We start from the raw sequence: 13715 nt of genomic DNA, 5'->3' as shown, positions 1-13715 counted from the left end.
TAGGTATAAACCTTTTGCTGGACTTCGACTCTGATGGACGCCAATACGCCTCGTATTCGACTTGTGATCTGAATGCGTCTATGTTGTCTTCCACCCGGAATGGTGTTTTTGCTTCTTGACCAGCTACGTCGTCTTCATCTGGTTTACGGTCATCGTAGTCTAGCCGATACAGGTAATCGAACATCAAGCTGACCAGTCTCGGATCGTCATCGTTACCCAGATCTATCTCGTTTTTCGACTCTCCCTCCTACACCAGTATCAGTATGGCTCTTTTCCAGTAGTGAGTACCAACATTGCCCCATGCACATGCAGTGCAGAAATACGACGATCGAGGACAAAGCACAGCCTTGTGAACATGGAAGGTTGCGTTGTTACACGATACATTCAGATCAGAGTATTGACCCGAGATTCGCAATCTGAGTGAGTCGCCAGTCAGTGATACCCTATACAAGCATTTGCGTTGACGGACTTTTCCAACGACGCAAATAATGCGTCCTGGCCCTTTCTGTACATCTTCGCCCATTAAGTAGCAGTCCCAACTTCTTCTCACAGCCTGGTGTATGAATGTGGTTCAAACTACAAACTGCTACAGCCCGTTGAGCTTATAGTGCGTGAATTGACTAAGGCGGAGAATTTGGTTGTGCCTCGACTCTATGACCAAAGAGAAGAGTAATAAAAGAGGCGAGAGTGTTCGTGGCCTTAAGTGCTGAGCGGTGATTTGAAGCAAATACGCTGCTGCCTGGTACCTGGTTTTGACTTGCTTGGAGACATCCAGCAACCACCCCGCCATCCACGTCTAGTTGAAGCAGAGGGAGTTCTCCTCTAAAAAGTGTATCATTAACGAAGACAACGGCATTGCAGGCGAGATTCAAGTTTTGTGGTTGGGCTGGCCATCGATCTGAAACTGGCCCTAGGTGATCGCGTGGCATTGCTAATACACGCTTCATTTCGAGTGGACGCGACCAACAGCCATAGTTCTTGTTTCAAAGAAGAGCAGGTGACGAATATTGAGGTCATGGTCACAATTCTCAAGCTAGATTCGATATTCGACATCGTCATGCTGATACAAAGTGGAAAAATCCACAGTTTCTGCTTACTTTTAGCGCTATTCGTGCAGGAAGGAGCCATTCACATTACATTCAGTTAATACTCCCACTAGTTATGAACGACATCTCGATCACGGTTGAATACGTTACGAAAGCACGTGCAATACGTAGCTGTCTGGTTCTCTGTATAATACTCTCAGTCCAGTCCACTCATATTCCTTTTCACTCTAATTTTGTTCCGAGTTGCTAGGCAAGACTAGCTCGCCATGTCTGTACTCGCCTTAGATCTCCAAAGGATGATCAGCGTTCTCTTCTCGCTCGCCTTCTCGAACAACAGTCTCACCAGACTGTGTCTCTGAGCTCTGCTCAGGATTGGCTGCTGGCTCGGCATCTATGTTGAGGTTCTTCTTCCATAGCTTGAACATGGTTGCAGTGGCCGCTTTGCGCTTCTTCTCACTGCTCTCTAGCTTTTATTGTAGCTGGAAAATCGACTCTTGCTGAATCTGGAGTTTCTCTTGATTTGCAGCGTATCGTGCGTCGAGGTCTCTGAGGGTATCGACAAGAATATTTTGCTCGTTGCGATATTGCGTCTGCTTGTGGTCGAGGTATGCGATGTGCTTCTTGTGCAGGTTCACTTCTAGCTCGAGGAGAGTCTTGGACTTCTGGAGACAAGCATTTTCGTGTTCAAGGTCCTTAACATGTGCCTGAGATATTGCGTGATGGTCGGCTATCTCGTCAACCAGGGCTTTAATCTCTGGTTGAGACGACCTGAGGTGCAGCTGCTGTAGTCGAAGATTCTCTCCTTCGAGAAAACGAGTGTACTTCTCCAGCTTGTTCACTCGTTGAGGCCAGTTTGCCTGACGCATCTGCTCCAGTTCTTCCAACTGCGCCATGCCGAGGAGACCACCTTCGTCCTCCCCACTGCCACGCACTTCCCCACATCCGCCTTGGATGAACCCTTCTTCAGGTCCACCCCTCATCTTCAGTATTGTATTGGATGATTTCTCGATTGATTGTGTTGTGTTGGATTGTATTCTGCTGAATTGATTTGCTGTCTGATGTTATTTCAATGGAGAGAAGAACAGGAAACAACCACAGCCATCTCACTCAGCATATTTATACTCTTATCACTGTTGGAGTACACATAAAGAAGGTAAGTACGTAGCTGGACAACGACGATCAAAGACTGCATTGTTCGAACTTGAAGTCATTGTCGGACCTTGAGGAACGCCAACGAGCATTGTAGTCAGCATTGCGTCGTCAATTGTGTTGTTTGTCTTTCATCATTACCTTGGCTAAGAAGCATGAACAACATGGCAGTGTCACGGTCGGAGATCGATGAGACTGTGACAAGCTTGTAGACGTTACATTGTTCACACCATAAATTCACTTCATGGGACCTTCTGGAATCTTGGAATCGATCTCAGATCATCGATGAGGCCAGCAACAGCCTTGTCGCGTGATAACATAAAGAAGCTGGACGAGCTTCCGCTGCAGCGATGGACTATGGCGATCCGTCAGACGGTGTACCAAAAGTTTGTGTTGCAATGGCCACTGGTTGAAACCATTGAACTGCCGAAGCAGACCAGGACAGACCAGCACGTAGAGTACTTCGTGGTGAGTTCACATAGCACATAGTACAGGACATTCGACGACAAAAGAGATGACACGAAGATAACGCGTCAAATACGGTGCACTCTAGATGCGTGAAGCGACAGACTGCAGACAGCATTGATTTCTGCCGTAGCATGTACTGAAGTGTAGTTAGTGGCTGTGCTCCTCAGATGCTGAAGCCAGTTACAGATCTTCGTTCGAGGGTCACGATGGAAGAGTCCCTCGCTTAAAAAGAACACGAAGATTATGTTGTGTGCCAATATATAGTATTTCGTAGATCAATTCCGCAGAGCTATTGTATACATTTGCAAAAGTCTATAGTGGATGGTAAATAACGCCAACACCACTTCTGATCTGTTGCATTGAGCAATAGTTGAGGTCAGCTAGCTCGCAATGATGCGTCGACATTGTACAATAGTTCGAGGTGATTCTCAATACTCGTACATCATTTGAAAATGGCTGACCACTCTAAGAGTCGATATCCATTTCCATCAACACTTCAATCCACTCATGCTCGTCATGCTTGTCATCCTTATCGAACACGCTGGCTTTTCGCTTAGCGCTAGCCTGCACGTCTGTCTTTGTATCGTTCGTTCCGAAGTGCTGCTTGTTCTTGCTCTTGGTTCGATCCGTTCTGTCCACAACCTTCTGCTTGGACTTCTGCACCTTCCCACCCTCAACTTTGGAACCATCCACTTTCACGTAAGGATTTACACAGCCTGTTCGCAGCCTCACTGCCTGCTCATCTTCGGGACTGAGCTCGACATCGAAAGGAATTAGAGCAGGTCGGCGTTGGTGCGTTATGTAGCTCTGTGAGTAGGTATTCTTGTCATGGTCCGAGGACATCAATGGTCGACCCGGTAGAACGGTACCCATCGACATCTTGTCTAGGACATTGGGAGGTATATCGGGAGACGACCTGATAAGACTACTGCTGCTGTTAGACATGCTTCGAGAGCTCTTCGGGCTGGGTTCTGCCATACTTAGAATTTCTGGACGATAGATAAGCTTTGGAGGTAAAGATTTTTGACTATGCGGACTTTTCGTGATCTAATGGATGAGAACTGTTTGATAGCCTTCCTGCTACTTTGTGATCGACTGTACTGCGGTTTCGAGACAAGCAGGAGGTGGTGTGACAGACCTATAAATCGTTTGAGAGCACGCCTCGGAGAGGAATCAGTTTGCTCAAATGGAGAGATGGCATGGAAACTTTGTCGTCACAAAGAGACTCATGCTGGAGCGCAGACCTCACAATGAAGAGGGTCTCACCTATAGCTGAAGACAAGGGGGCGTGCATCATGAAGATGCGATCATTGTGCCTGTCCGTCATTGTGATCAAGCAGGCTGAATGATCAGTTGGAAGTTCATTATCGATACAACAACCACTGATGATCTGCCGTGTAACGTCGGGAAGTTGCGTCGGTCCAGCCCGCCTGACGACAGCATGTCGCACGTATTGACCACATCCTATTCTGCTGTTAGTATGTGTGGGTGTATGAGACCATGGCAGATAATATTCGATATGCTGAACAATCTGTAAAAATAGTCAAGGGATGAAGAAAGTAGACTTTGCATGCAGTCACATGCGCAAGTTGGCTTCAGGACCAGCTTGGGATAGGTTTTCTTGTGACACGGTCGAAAAGCATAAAACTGTAATGGTTATTCAATTCTAATATTGGTTGCCAACCATTATATAGCACAACAATCCAAATGGCGAGAAGTACTCAGAATAGTCAAGCAACCAGTTTAGATGTCGGATTGACGTAGATTCCGCAACAGTGTTGAGCTAACCCCAATGGAACATGGTCGTAGCCATCTCTGAATTCTCCAGACTAACGCTATAGTGGTAATTTCGAAGTTGCAGAAGTTGTCGAGACCAAGCATTTAGAGTCGTAAGGAGTCGGCGACAGGTATTGGTCCAGGCCATGGCGCCATCCAGACGTAGTGCATAAGGCCAACATGCTCCGAATCAGTGTCACGGCGTGCAGCTCCGACGGACCTATGCCTCAACCCATAGTGATAGTCTGGATATGACGCTGGTGTATGTCGTGCTATCTGCTTGAATGACGCTTTGTGCCCAGACACGGCTGAACTTGGTCAAACTTGGTCATTTAGAGGAAGTAAAAGTCACTGAAAGTCCTGGTCTCGTGACATCCGAAGTAGAGAGGCGACGTGGTAGCCTCGACAACTCGTTCTCGAAGTCTTTCTGATCACCAATATTTGATGTTCAATCTGCACGGAGGATTTCGTGGATCGACATGCTTTCTTCTTTATTAAGCCTGTAGTTGTGGATGAGCCGACCTTTTCGTATCGTCGTGAAAGTCGTGGGTCAAATTCTTCACCAATCGTCACCCCAGCCTTCATCTTTCTTCTTGGCAGGTACGTCGTTCGTGGTCTTCTTCATTGCGCTCGTGCCGATACTGCTTGGTTTAGCAGCTGGAGCGTCAGAGGATACACCGAAACTATCCCAAAAGTCCTTGCGCTCGGGCTCAGCGCCTGGTCTTCTGGAAGCAGCTGAGGCAGCGGCATTGTCCTGGCCTTCGACGAACTTGTGAAATTGCTGAGTTGCACCTTTGGCACCGGACGCGACACCGGAAGAGACAGTAGCGAGGCTTTTCTGAGCCTGAGCAGCGAAATCTGTGGATGCAATGTTCTTCGCAGTTGGCTGAATATAAGAGTCGTTCACTATCTTGGCTTGTTTTGTGACGGCCGAGCTGAACCAGCCAAAGCCACGGGTGAGCGCAGCTACAGGATCTTTTTGGAAGTCATCTGCGGAGGGCATTCCTCCTTGTTGTTGCTGGGGTTCTGAGACTGCAGAGCCAAAGCCGCCATACTTCCCGCCTTGACTCGGTGGGAGATTTTCAGGTCTAGAGGAATTTGCACTTCCCATACGCTGGAAGTATTCTTCATTCCTCGCTCTCTGCTCGGGATCCATCATCCCACCTTTCCCAGGAACGGGAGACTGTGTTCGTGACCCTAGAGTATTTCTATTCATGCCCGCAGGCGTCCCACTGCGACTCTGCTCTTTCTCCTTCTGCTTTTGTAACATCTTGGCTCTTTCCTCTCTGAACTTGGCAAGATCAAAGCCTCGGTCTTCGACTTGTGCAGTCAATCGTTCTTTGTACTCTTCACCAGCCTCTGAATCGTAGCGTTCTTTTATCGTACAATCTTCGAAGTCTGCACCTTTCGAGGAATGAGCATTGAAGAAAGCTTGCCATGCTTTGTTGCCTCCCAGTTGCATCCGTTTTATTTCAGTCGACTTGAAGGCGTCCATCGATATAGAGCGGACGAAGGAGATATGGACGCCGAGTCCACGATGGGTGCCGGCGCATTGTAAGCAAATGAAGACAGCAAATTTAGGTGAAGCCTGGCACAGAATCAGTATGAGGAAGAGGCAGGTGTGTAGAGGCAGTACCCATTGTGGTGAAGGAGCGCCGCAGTCGCAACATCGATCGTTGCCCGCACCTTCCCTTTTCTGTAATGCTGCAAGCTGTTCAGTTTTAGCAGGCGCGATCTTAGAAGTTGGCAGTCACGACTCACTTTGGTCCGAGTCTCCGGGTCAAGCTCCCAATTCGCTTGTGTAGCCATTTCTGTTGCTGTTGTGCTCCTGCAAGCACCAGAATGAGGTGAAAGTTGTGGGGGACTTTCTCGAGGGTCTGTGTGACGTTGAGCCGGCGATGATCCTTGTCAGTAACCCCTTTTCTTGCGAGACTCTGGCAAGAAAACTATAACGATGGGTGTTAAAAGGTAGACATTTGTCTGAGAAGAAGTGGTAATTTATATTCAACAATCTATAGTACAGAGACAGGTCCTCGCCCATATCTGGTGCGTAATCACGCTCCACCTCGTAGCTCTGCTATCAACGCCTTTTCTCTTTGTCCTGTCATTCTCTCGAATCTATCGACTGACATGGTAAAGGTACCTCTACCGCCAGTCATGCTCCTCAAATGCTTCAGATAGCCAATCATCTCTTTCAGAGGCACTTTCGCCTTGATCGATCTCTGCTTGTTTACCTGTTGGTCTAATCCGGCCGAGCTGCCAAATTCGAAAGGATCTTTGGGCGCATAAATTCTGCTTACGTCAATTTCTCGTGGAAACGCTTGTGCATTAGCCTCCGCTTCCTCGTTGTCACCTAGCGATACAATTTGACCTCCTCGACTCGATGAGATATCCTGGATGATGCTGCCGATGCTGGCGTCGTCTGCTCCAATGTCCACGTTCATCACAGGTTCCATGATTGCAATCCCACCCATCGACGACACTTCTCGGAAAGCTGCAATAGTCGCGAGTCGAGCTGCTGCTGTTAAGGATGCATAAGATGTGTCGCTACCGAAGATGTGTTTGGCCGGATCGAGCGTGAGTGTGACTTGAACGTTACGCATCGGATAAGAGAAGCCAGGTCCTCGTGCCAACGCAGCCAGTGCACCATTCGTGAATGCGCTTTGTACTTCACTAAGTGTAAGATGACCAGGCAGAGACGCACAATCATCATCTAATGGTCGTCCTTTTCTATCGAGTGTGGGAGCTTCCACGATGACTAGGTTTCCATCCTGTTCGTGCTGGAGAGCGTAGTCAGAGTGTTCGTCCGTCAATGTCCGAGACCTGTACGGCTCTACCGCAGCAGTGCATCCTGCCTTCCCTTTCGCATCTCCTCTTGCCGAGGAGTCAAAGATTTTCGAATTTGATCTTGAGATTTGTGTGACAGTTTCGCGATAACCGATCGCAATCTTCCCCATCGTAGCATTCGCTTTCAAATCGCCAACAAGTCGGTCTCTAGCAATCTCAAGATGTAGTTCACCCATTCCACTGATCAGGGTCTGGCCAGTGTCCTCGTCCTGTGTAACGTGTAAACTCGGGTCTTCTCGTAATAAGAGGTTGAGCTTGTCGTGCATATCTTTTTCGTCCTTTAAGCTGTTTGGCTCAATGCTCGCAAAGAACACAGGAGGGGGCACATGAATAGGCCGTAGTTGCAGCTGGTCCAGAGGAGAGGGGGGTACTGCCTTGTTTGTAGCGCAAGATATCAGCGTATCACCTGTTCTTGCATACTTCGAGCCTGCTATCACGCCTATCTGCCCAGCTTCCAGAGACTGTACTGGGACTGATTCGTTCGCGTACATTCTAAGCAGATTTGTCGCTCTCTCAGACTGCTTAAGATTTGTGTTATATAGCAAGGCGTTACGCTCGATGGTGCCAGAATACACACGAATATAAACTAGCATTCCCTTTCGAGAATCGTTGACCACTTTGAAAGCCAAGGCACAACCTTTCAGCGTCTTGTCGATCCCCACAACTGGAACTACGGCTTGCCTGCTTGATTTGGATTTCGTAGAGCTGTGCACGATCATTCTCCCAGCAAGCAGATCGTCAAGATATCCCGTCGTTGCACCGATACTGACCTCTGCTTGAGGTCTTTCAGCAGGGCTAGGCAGCATGTTGTTGACTGCATCTAAAACAGGCTGAACACCAATATTGCGAAAGCTCGCACCAGCAAAGACTGGAATGACCTTGCCGTCACCTGCGTTGAGACACTGGCGTATACAGGATAGGATTTGTGCAGGGGTAATGGCCAGATGGTCTTCCTCAGCGTCGAGAAAAGCCTCAACCATGGCGTCATCATGTTCGCTGAGCACTTCTACCAGTGCAGCTCGTGCTTTCCGTAGTTCTTGCGCCAAGGCTGGTTCTTCTGCCTCTAAATGCGTCATGTTGTAAGTGGTGATAGACTTCCCATCACCACCAGAGGCATATTTCAAGCCAACTAGATTAACGACATCTACTACACCACAGAAATTGCCTCTACCTCCTTCGAACCAAGGTATTTGACACAAAGCGGGCCAACCACCAAGGCGAACGCCAATTTCTCGCACGGTTTGTCCGAAAGCAGCACCGTCGCGGTCTAGTTTGTTGACATATGCAATACGAGGGATCTTCCAATCCGCAGCTTGGTTCCATACCTGCTCGGTTTGAGCTTCGACTCCAGCAACGCCATCGAGAACACAAACAGCCCCATCTAGGATGCGCAAAGATCGTCGAACTTCGAAAGTAAAGTCTGCATGTCCAGGTGTGTCAATCAAGTTGATGCGATGAGATAGAGTGGATCGAGGTAGAGATTGACTTGCAACGGCTTCAGCGGTCTTGACATCCTCTGCAGAATCCACCTGTGGCGGCCAGTTGAACGTAATGGCAGCCGACTGAATAGTGATGCCTCTTGCACGTTCAGCAGGCAAGAAATCTGTTACTGTTGAACCTTCGTCGACGTCACCAATTCTGCGCGTATGGCCGCTGTAGTAGAGCATACGCTCCGTAGTGGTTGTTTTGCCCGCATCAATATGAGCGATGATACCAATATTTCGGGTTCGGTCAGTATCTGTAAGTTGCAAAGTATCGTGTTTTACTCTGCCACATGAGAATGGCCGCCCAGTAGGCCAGTGTGCTATATGAGGCGTCCTTGCATGTGCTACAGCCAACCCGTGTCTTCTCAGTGGTCCATAGCGTAAAACCATACCCTGACAAAGGGTCGAGCAGGCGACAATTAGGATCAATAGGGAAAGAAACGAAACGGTCAAGAAAGAGTGACGGAACTGAAGGATCTGCGATGCTGTTGCTGATGGTAAAAGTTCGATGCGACTCTTCGACCTCATCGCCGCTTCCGAAAGAGGTAAGGTGCGCCAAGGTTCCGCAACATCGAGCCTGCAATGCGGGCCGGTCGGTCGGTCGTGCTTTCCACGTATTAGCTTATCCTATACACTGCTGCAACAACCTAGTGAAGAGACGCGTAACCGACTGCTTACTTGTTCCACAGATCTGTTAGCACCTGTTCCGTTGTGCAACAATCTTGTACTCTTCTGCCCACACGACTCGCGCTTTCGAAGCTCCTGCCTGATCATCTTAAGGGCAGATGGACTACTCTGCAGCCATTGCAGACGATCCAGCAGCCGCCTCACCATGGGGCTCTTCCTCACCTCGAGCACATAGAACGCCTTTCGCAGGGTCAGTGCCTGATTCTCCGACCGGACCGATCAGAAGCGACACGGACGAGGCGCAAAGCAGATTACCTGAGCCAGCACTTGAAACTCCGACTGGACCTTCGCTCAACGGCCAGCCAGTTCCGGAGGTACAAGGCTCTGACCCTCGGCAGGCACAGCAACAGGTGCGGCCATCATCCCAAGCTCAGCATCCACATGGTCAGCAATACACTCAGCAGGATCAACAGCAGCAGTCCAGACCTGGCGCTGTAAGATATCACAGTGCTCGTCAGCAGCGGCAGGTACCACAGTATAAGCTACAGGCGAAGGTCACAGGATTGGAAAGGACTGGCAGAAAGGATCCAGTCTTACGTTTTGATGTCTACGTATGCCTCTCTATGCTGTCCATGCATACCTGCTAATACCACCATAGACCAATCTACCCAAATTTCGAACTACCCAATTCCGTGATGTGCGTCGAACACATTCCGAGTTCATTAAATTACAAGAACATCTGATCTCCTCAAATCCTGAAACCATCGTGCCGGCTGTGCCACCTGCCTTGACTTCGGCCGGTGCTGGCACCGAAGAAGACGAAATCCGAGTAAAAGCAAACATCCAAAGGTGGTTGAATATCGTATGCAGCAATGAAGTGCTTATGCGCGATGAAGAGATGGTCTTCTTTGTCGAGGCTGATTTTGGCTACTCCCCTGTAGTAAGGATGAAACAACCAGCCACAGGTGTAAGGAGGAAGGTTCTCAAGCAGTTTGCGCCGCCACCTGATGATACTCCCGAGTTGCATTTTGCACGACCTATCGTCAAAGCTTTCTACCTGGCTACCTTGGACTCAGCTCAGCGGCTGGACAAGGTGGTCAAGGCTAGAAGAGGTACTATGTCACGCACCTGGAGATAGAACTATGCTAACGAGTTGCAGGACTTGGTTTGGCAGAATCCTCACTAGGAGAAAAGGTGGCTGCCATGCACGTTCAGGAAACACATCCAGGTCTATCTCACGCTTATCGCAAGCTTGGTCGTGTAATACAGTCGTGCGGCGATTTTCATGCTGCACAAGGAACTGCTGAGGCAACGACATTGGCCGATGCCCTAAACTACCACTCTGCGGATGCTTTCATCGTCAAAGAAACTTTGACAAATAGACACATCCTTTTGCGAGAACTGGTGCAAGCTGAGCAAATTCGAAGGTCGAAAGAAAGCGCTGCCACTCGACTGAAAAGCAGCTCCAGCATAAAGAAAGACAAAGTAGAAGAAGCCATCACACAACTCGATGAGGCCTCCCAAGCTGAAAATTTCCTCCGAGGCAAGACACAGCGAGTAACACAAAATTTGTTGGCCGAGAAAAGACGCTGGTTTGATCGCTCTTCAGAAGACATGCTGAACTCCATACGAGATTATGTTCTACGACAAATTGATCATGAGCGACGTATGTTGGCCACTCTTGAATCTGTAAGACCAGACATTCGGGCAATTGATGCATCTGGCGGTCTCTCAAGGCTAGGTAGGGAACATTTCCAAAATGTCAGAAAAGCTAGCATGGCATCGTCACAAACAGCAAGGGGTGACGCATGGTCCGGGGTACAGCGTTCTAGAGATGCCCTTAGTAGGAGCATGAGTGGCAGCTTTGTTGGTGGCATTCCTGAAGCTGAAGATGAAACCGAGGCGAATGAGGGCGAGGCACAGAGTGGTCGACCCAGAAGTGGCACTGGTAGTGCAAGCTTGAAGAGCGTCAAGGAAGACGAAGACAATGATCGTGTGGATGCGCGAAATGCAGCGAGTCGGTTGGCGCAGAGCACCTTCTGATGCGCTTTGTCTATAGTCTGTCCAACTATGATCTGCATGCCTTTTCTACACAACATGCCTAAGTACCTCTATCCTCAGCTCTTTTGTAAGCATAGCTTATCCGTACATTCACAATGTTCGAAAGACGAACTCCTGAACCCCGGGAATGCGTCTGATCTCCCTCAGTGTGTAGCATCCTGGACGAAGGCCTTCGCGGACCGGATCGATCACAACAGGACCATCATGAGCCTCACCGGCGTCGGCCTCCAGGTTACCTGGGTTGGTTCGTCGTGGAGGAGGAGGCAAAGGTTCCATACCGTGAAGAGTACGACGAGCAGGGGCGGCCGACGACTCTGGCTCAAAGGCTGAATCAAGACTTCGTGGAGAGTGGCTGCCACTTGCCACGGTCGAGCTAAAATCTCCTTCTTCATCCTCCTTCTCATCCTCAGTTAGGAGTCGTTCAGCGTCCTCCTCGGCCCTCCTCCATGCTCCAGTGGTAGTGGTAGTGGGATTGATACTACCATTTTCGACTCTGGTAGAGCTGTGAAAACCACTATCCTCGCTTTCACCCGTGAGTTGACGCTGAATTTCAAACTGTGCGACTACTGGCTCAGTGTTGGCGAGGCGGGCACGGGCGGCTTCTTTCTCTGCGCGGGCTTGTTTGTCGGCCTTGTCCTTAGCCTCGAGTTTGCGGAGTAGAGTGGCTGTGAGGTCGGCTCTGGCTTGATCGGCTTTGGCGTTGTTTCGAGCTCGAGACTTAGCTTCTTTGGCTGCTGCGGTGGCGGTGGCGGTGACAGCGGCAGCGGCAGCGGCAGCAGCGACAACAAATACTGGAGGCTGGGTGGGTGCATGGGCACTGGCATCCCAGTTTGGTGGTCCGTATGCTGGAGCAGAAGCCTGAGCTGGCACTGAAACTGCAACTGGAGCTGAGATTGGTGCTGGAGCTGGGCCTACTGCTGCTGCTGCTGCTGCTGCTGCTTGAGGAGCAGCTGGCGGATTCCACCAACTTCCTGATGCTGCGGAGGGATGGACTTGTCCTTGTGCGGCTGCTGCGGGCTGGGCAGCTGCTTGTTGCTGTCGTCGTACTTGTTGCTTTCTTAAAATGCGTGCGTTACTTCCCGCAACACACTGTTTACCGACTACGGTTGGTTTGTTGGCCATAACCATACCTGGCCGCATGATGTGTGAGTACTTGCATGCTGCGCTGTGGTAGCAATGGCCCTGTACAAAGTGGTAGTAGCAGCCCAGTGTGCGGGTGTCGATAGTATTTCGGTTGGGGATGTGCGGAGGCATCCTGCTGGTGGAGTGATTAGACAGGATGCATCAATGGACCAGGGATAGTGTTACGTATGTGTTTGTATGGCATGGGAGTGGGGTGGTGTGTGTGTGCAAGCAGTATATTGGATGTAGTATATGCACTTAATGTGTGATGAACAAGCCATACTGAAGAGTTTGCATATGCCGTGCTTTGGGTATATATGTATGTGAGAGTGAAGAAGGAGAGGTAATATGTCAGGAGATGATATGATATGGTGTACTATAGCACTTACCTTTCGGTGGATTGACTGTAGCTTGCTATAATTGGCTAGTCCAAAGGCTAAGTTGTGGTCAGTATAGTATTGCTATGAGTGAGTGAAGAGGTGTTGCACCTACCGAGTTGGATGTGTGTATTGGAGGTCTCTGAGACGCTATAGCCTTTGGCTATACTTGGATTTTGAGCTAGCGAAGGTGCTACTGTATGTGTGAATTAACGATGATTGAGACTGGAGCACAACTGACTGGTACTGGACTGGTGTTGTAAGTAGACTTGGTGTTCGAGCCATCGAGTGCCGTTTTGGCGCCGGAAGACAGACATACTTATAGCCATGAGATGCCCATTCTTGATCTGACGAAACTTAAACTGAGCACTATAGCAAGGGGACCTGTATAGAGACTCATCGCGAGTGGTCAAACATGAGCATGTAAAGAGTTGGAAAGCTGCAAGACTTTCGATATGGATTTGGATACCAATCGCGAGCAATGGAAATGGCACAGATCAGGCGTGTAAGTCAAGACTGTCAGACTCTGACCCCACAAATATTGTAGGTGAACGATAACTTGCTCTGATCGAAGCTGAGGGACGAGGTGAGAAGAGCAAAGGTCCTCAGGAATGGAGTAGAGGAAAGGTCCTCAAGAATAAAGTAGAGGTATGGTAAGCTCAAACATCCTCACCAGCACCCATACTGCGGCGTTTCTTGACGCAGGCTTCATTGTCCTATGGAGACGACGATAACTTGTGAAACAAAGAGCTGTGTAT

The 13715-nt window shown here is 49.3% G+C and overlaps 6 protein-coding genes across 6 annotated transcripts; 1 reads left to right on the top strand and 5 right to left on the bottom strand.

Moving 5' to 3' along the window:
- Positions 1-1327: 1327 nt before the first annotated feature.
- Positions 1328-2026, bottom strand: LTR64_005314 (uncharacterized protein; the record flags this gene model as incomplete). The annotated part of the gene is made up of 2 exons (XM_064899653.1): positions 1328-1502; positions 1539-2026. The coding sequence occupies 2 exons, from the start codon at positions 2024-2026 to the stop codon at positions 1328-1330; spliced, it is 663 nt and encodes a 220-aa protein (XP_064752965.1).
- A 1102-nt stretch (positions 2027-3128) lies between these two features.
- LTR64_005313 (uncharacterized protein) lies at positions 3129-3641 on the bottom strand (the record flags this gene model as incomplete). The annotated part of the gene is made up of 1 exon (XM_064899652.1): positions 3129-3641. The coding sequence occupies one exon, from the start codon at positions 3639-3641 to the stop codon at positions 3129-3131; it is 513 nt and encodes a 170-aa protein (XP_064752964.1).
- Positions 3642-4998: 1357 nt separating this feature from the next.
- GCS1 (ADP-ribosylation factor GTPase-activating protein gcs1) lies at positions 4999-6248 on the bottom strand (the record flags this gene model as incomplete). Its single annotated transcript, XM_064899651.1, has 2 exons — positions 4999-6027; positions 6201-6248. 2 exons carry the CDS (start codon positions 6246-6248, stop codon positions 4999-5001), a joined length of 1077 nt encoding a protein of 358 aa, XP_064752963.1.
- Positions 6249-6493: 245 nt separating this feature from the next.
- Positions 6494-9062, bottom strand: MEF2 (Ribosome-releasing factor 2, mitochondrial; the record flags this gene model as incomplete). The annotated part of the gene is made up of 2 exons (XM_064899650.1): positions 6494-9024; positions 9053-9062. 2 exons carry the CDS (start codon positions 9060-9062, stop codon positions 6494-6496), a joined length of 2541 nt encoding a protein of 846 aa, XP_064752962.1.
- Positions 9063-9555: 493 nt separating this feature from the next.
- Positions 9556-11440, top strand: VPS17 (Vacuolar protein sorting-associated protein 17; the record flags this gene model as incomplete). Its single annotated transcript, XM_064899649.1, has 3 exons — positions 9556-9891; positions 10056-10509; positions 10557-11440. 3 exons carry the CDS (start codon positions 9556-9558, stop codon positions 11438-11440), a joined length of 1674 nt encoding a protein of 557 aa, XP_064752961.1.
- A 108-nt stretch (positions 11441-11548) lies between these two features.
- On the bottom strand, positions 11549-12598 carry LTR64_005309 (uncharacterized protein; the record flags this gene model as incomplete). The annotated part of the gene is made up of 1 exon (XM_064899648.1): positions 11549-12598. The coding sequence occupies one exon, from the start codon at positions 12596-12598 to the stop codon at positions 11549-11551; it is 1050 nt and encodes a 349-aa protein (XP_064752960.1).
- Between the last annotated feature and the right edge of the window lie 1117 nt (positions 12599-13715).

The sequence above is a fragment of the Lithohypha guttulata genome (genome assembly GCF_036872675.1).
Source record: "Lithohypha guttulata strain CCFEE 5908 chromosome Unknown scaffold_4, whole genome shotgun sequence".
Lineage (NCBI taxonomy): Eukaryota > Fungi > Ascomycota > Eurotiomycetes > Chaetothyriales > Trichomeriaceae > Lithohypha > Lithohypha guttulata.
The sequence above is the reverse complement of the archived record's forward strand: the minus strand, read 5'-3'. Positions and strand labels throughout refer to the sequence as shown.